The sequence below is a fragment of the Montipora capricornis genome, chromosome 2 (genome assembly GCF_036669925.1).
Source record: "Montipora capricornis isolate CH-2021 chromosome 2, ASM3666992v2, whole genome shotgun sequence".
Taxonomy (NCBI): Eukaryota; Metazoa; Cnidaria; class Anthozoa; order Scleractinia; family Acroporidae; genus Montipora; species Montipora capricornis.
In genome coordinates this window covers 21,671,110-21,676,109 of record NC_090884.1, presented here as the reverse complement: position 1 = coordinate 21,676,109, position 5,000 = coordinate 21,671,110, and the positions used below count along the sequence as shown (strand labels likewise).

General features: G+C 38.6%; 1 protein-coding gene across 1 annotated transcript; it reads left to right on the top strand.

Annotated features, from left to right (window-relative positions):
- The first annotated feature begins 2,304 nt into the window (after positions 1-2,304).
- On the top strand, positions 2,305-3,967 carry LOC138037850 (forkhead box protein D2-like). Its single transcript, XM_068883722.1, has one exon. The coding sequence runs from the start codon at positions 2,441-2,443 to the stop codon at positions 3,287-3,289; it is 849 nt and encodes a 282-aa protein (XP_068739823.1). The 5' UTR covers positions 2,305-2,440; the 3' UTR covers positions 3,290-3,967.
- Positions 3,968-5,000: the final 1,033 nt, after the last annotated feature.

Below are 5,000 nucleotides of genomic sequence, written 5' to 3'. Positions count from 1 at the left end.
GTTTTTTTATTGCTGTTGAACGCAGTCATAAACAACCACAGTATGAAGCAAAGGGAGTAAATTTCTCCTTTTATTCACCCCGGTTATTCACCAACGCTGCGGGGTACACCATTATGAAATTTCAAGATTTGCCATAACAAGTAAGTATTCACGTTTGACAGCTACGTTTGTATATGCAAGCTCTGGTTTCCAGGATTTCGATCATCTAATTAATGAAACGTTAAGGTCAGTTATCCGTTGGGCAAACTTCAGTTCAACATATCACGGGAAGAACATCTGTAAGGCTACCACAACAAAACGGTATATTATCAATTTCACTCGAATTTACAATAATCAATTCTTTTGACTTATCGCGTGGTTCACTTGATTAATATTTAGCACCTTTGTAGTATCCTTCTGTTGAATCACTGAAAAATTCTAGACTTCAAAGAAAAGAATAAATACGTAGCTTTTTTAGGGTGCATCTGGCAAAATTAGCTCTGAGCATAAGGACGATAATAACACTGACATCTGTTTTTGTCCTTTTTCACTTTCTGTTTACCGATGAAATGATGAATTCAGTTCTGATATATTCATTAATAGAACAATTAACACAACTAAATATTGATTATAGGTTCATCGACGAAATTCGAACTTTCCCAGAGGTTTAGTCAACGAAGGGAAAATTTCACATCCTCATTTGCGACATTGAAATAGCTCTTGGCACTAGACTGACAACGGCAGTCCCTTAAGACCAACGAAACCCCTCTTTCAACATTGTCCACAACTGTCACTATGAAAATAAAACAGTAAATGGACTTTAACTCAGAAGTAACCTTTCATTTTGTCATTTACATGATAATCACAAGAAATGAGTACTTTTAAAAGAATGGTGATAATTGTGCGTAAACACCCTTGCTATTCTTTGAGTGAGCAATAAATTTAGATTAACCTCTCATGTTATTGGTTACTATTGTTAACAGCAGAAAGGTGCGAAAAAGGAAGGCCTTATCAATCTCGTCTTCTCTTGAAAATAATTACTCGGTTGCAGTTTGTCCAATTTACTCTTTTTTGTGCACAAGTACGTCTCACAAAGACAACATTTTTTGGGAGGTTGACCTATTTCTTACTGAGCGACTGTATTGTATGCCAATGAAAGAAAAAAATATTGAAGTATCTCAAAATCTGACCCCTGTTGTCAACTTGATCTATGAGTCTGCCACCTACAATTGCTCCCCTGTCGATAGTACACTAAGGAGCACCGTTGTTAGAATTCTTCGGGAACTGAAACTAATGCACGGTCCATGGTCAAGGAAACTTAAATTAAACTCGTCCTTTCTTTTGGCTTGTTTCAAGAGATTGTAGTGTTATTAGAAGACAACCCGGAAACTGCATCGGAAGACCCACTAAATTTCTGGATCGATCTGAACGGAGAAAAAATAACAAAACTTTGGTGTCGTAAGAACGAGAAATAGTTATCATTCATCGAGCTATAAGCCAGAGCCGTGACGAAATATTTATACTCCAAAGCAAAATAGCAATAAACAAAATGCACCAATGGTTTTCCTGAAAAATCAACATAATCACAACTGATCCGCAGGCAGAATCTCAACGGTTTTGGTTCATCAAGGAGTGTGGATGCCAAGTCGGAACCCGGAACGCCCTTTCAAAGTTCTGGTTGCTTGTTCTTTGTTCTGTGGACGTCCTACCTGTTCAGAGCTCTCTCGTCAGCTGCCGGGGCATATATAAAGCATGTAACAAATAATATTTTGGTAAAACAGCATAAGTCCGTCATAATCAAGTTATTGTTAAGTGCCTTTGCCGTACATGCTAATAAATGTCATTCAATTGGAAACAATACCTGTTGTTCTTAGTTGTTCAATACCGGCCTCCAGTCTATGTTAGCATTTGTTACACGCTCGCAATTAAATAGAAATTGCCCCTGGGTTTTTTTAAAGAATACAATCACTTTTAGCAGAGAGAAGTTATTCAACCCGCTGAACCAGCGAGCAGTGTCCACGTGTCCACAGGAGGCAAGGATCTAGGTAACATTTAAAAAAACAAAGCTCAGCTTTACGTACGCTCAATTTCTGGCTACCCCAAGAAATCGTGCTAAATTAAACCTCAATCACTTTCTGTGGCTTTGTGGCAAAGTGTCAGTAAAGGTAGGCCCAGTTCATTGTCATTCTATTATTCATTGGTTGTTCGAGCACAAAACATTGCATTAGCGAGGTGTGATTTAGCCCAGCGCCATTTACACCTGTGTGGAAGCACTTCATCTTTGTTCCTACACATGCTTTTATTTTCTCTAGTTTCTGACGAGAAATAAATCATAACGAGTCTGTTGACCAGACACACAGACCAGAGGGAGACAACTTCAGTAGCAAAGTGGCGTAAGAGCCGCTCAGGGTGAGTTTTAATCACAAAGAAGCAGATAAAACATTGACTGAGACGAGCAATTATGGATACCTTTCGAGGATTGCAACAAAAAAGTACTCTTAAGACTGGATTTACAACAGCAATGGAAATTGATAAAGGCAAATTATTGGCAAGACCTCAAGAGGTCGACCACTTTAGCATATCAGGAAGCAATTTGGAGTGTGATGAAACTAACCGCAACCCACAGGACAACGAGGTTCAGACTGAATCCAATGCAGATAACAAGAAATCACGCGTCAACCGCAAATCACGACGACGGCCTCCGTACTCATACATCGCGCTGATTGCAATGGCGATTCAAAACGCCTCTGACAAGCGGCTCACCTTGGACGGCATTTGCAAGTTTATCAGAGATAGGTTTCCCTTTTACCGTGACACCTACCCTTCGTGGAAGATCTGCATTCGAAACAACCTCTCACTCAACGACTGTTTCATCAAGACCGGAATAAAGTCTGACGAACCGCTCAAGGGAAACTACTGGACGCTGGATCCAGAAAGTTATAATATGTTTGAAAATGGTAGCTTTCTTCGAAGAAAAACCAGGTTCAAAAGACAGGATCCCAACAGAATGGAAGCAAAAGCCATTGTTGAGCCAGGAAGGCACGGGTTCAGCACTGCTTTAGATTTTCACAATCGCGTTGGATCAAGCTCTTTGGTGTCACAGATGAGCTTTTCACCCCTTGAACCACCCACACTTGCAAGCATTGCACCTTTTGGTCTTCCCTTCCAGTACTACAGCCCTTCGTCGTCAACAGATTCATTGTTTGTTCATTCTCAGTTACCATACTTACCATATTACCAAAGCCTGAACTGCACACAGTGCAATCTCTGTGAGACTTCAAAGCACTTCCATCCCTACTTGAGACTCTAGATACGCCAAAGTACGAAACCAGAAGACAGACTTACCTATTAGATGAAAAATGCTTGTTGTCCCAGTTTAGAAAAATGGAAACCCGAGGAAGAGAACACTAATGTTCCTATTTCCTATTCGTGCTTTTTATGCTTAACAATGAAGTGGAATTACGTGGAACGTTTCACAATTCCCCACAAAGCTCCCTTATCTGAATGATAATCGAGGACTGAAGAAGAAAGAGCGATTTTGTAGATCAGTGGCGGTGCATCAACTAACTGATTCAGTAGAAGAATATCAAAAATTAGAGATTTCCATTAATCACATGAAGAATATGGCACGAAAAAAAGCAGGCGAAGACGTAGCTTTTATAGTTATTGTACATATTTAAGCATCAATTTACTAATTCTCATTTAATTACTGTGATCATCAGATAAAGAAATTATCAAACACCGAGTAATAACTTTTATAAAGAATATTGGACGAAGCCGTTTCCGTTTTTACAATGGAACTTAGACTTGTGATGGCATTCATCAGACACCTTTTCCTTAATAAAGATTTGTTGTCTTGCAAAAACTCTCTCCGTAATGTCTTATCTTTTGGTGCTTGCCTTTTTTTCGTCGTCTTTCAAATACTCAGGAACTACCGTAGTAATGTACGTATTAAGAAATTTACTGTTATTAAAACATTTGTTTATAATGGCAAGCCTTTCTTTCTAGTCGCTGCAATCATGTCTTTTTCAATTTGCGCATGTTGTAATAAATTTAACAGAAAGGAGCCCAAAAATTTATATTTGAGACAAAATCTATGATGATCAGGTACAATAAAGTTTCTGTTTTTTTCCTCTGTGTTTGAAGTCATGCGGTCAGTCGAAGGCTCTGCATCTCCAGTCAAGAAAAAAACAAGTCAGCTTCGGATTCTCAGCGGTGAGCGGAAATCACGCAGCTTTTTCTTTTGTTCGCGTGTCAGTAAACCTTTTTGGCCTCAAATAAAAGGAAACAATCTTTCTCACAGCTTAAATCCCCTTGCTTAGCAAAAAATCCCGCTTTCGTTTATTACCGTGATAAACAGTCTGTTGCACCTTTTATTTACCAGAAGACATTAAAAACTGTTTTTCTTGTTTTACAGTTTAACTCAGCCTTGAAACCAATGCATATGGACAGGTAAAATCGCAAGTCTTTACAACTAGCTTTTTTGTGGCAAACATAGGTTTTGAAGTTACTAACTGAATTGTTTGTTGAATTTTCGCTTCACTTTTATCCCACGCACCTTATGAAAATAATTCGTACCTTGAGGGCAATCGGTTTCTGTTTGCATTCTTCAAATGCTGTCAAAGACAAGAGAAACACTACAAGTAATTGGCTTTTTTCCACGGGTGGTTTGTAATGTATAATGTCTAGTCTTAAATATACAACAATCACAGCGGTTGAACTTTTTAATTTGGACTTCATCAAATACGCGCTCATTCCATGCGAATCCTGAGCACTGTATTTAAGCACACCCTGTGGAATTTCCACCTACCAAGCTAATTCATTTGTTTTCAAGAAAATTCCTCATGCTGCGAAACCTCACCTCACCTTTGCTACAAACTGACCGTATTATGAAATTCTTAGTTTAGATCAAGCTGGGATGTTTATTAGTTTATATTTTGTGTGTAGCATCATGGATCTATGCATACTTGCGATGATCTTTTAGCATGACAAAAAAGCACAGTTCTAACTGGGATAGTATT

Excerpts from the sequence above, each read along its gene's own strand:
- LOC138037850 (XM_068883722.1), top strand. The coding sequence starts at position 2,441 with ATGGATACCTTTCGAGGATTGCAACAAAAAAGTACTCTTAAGACTGGA.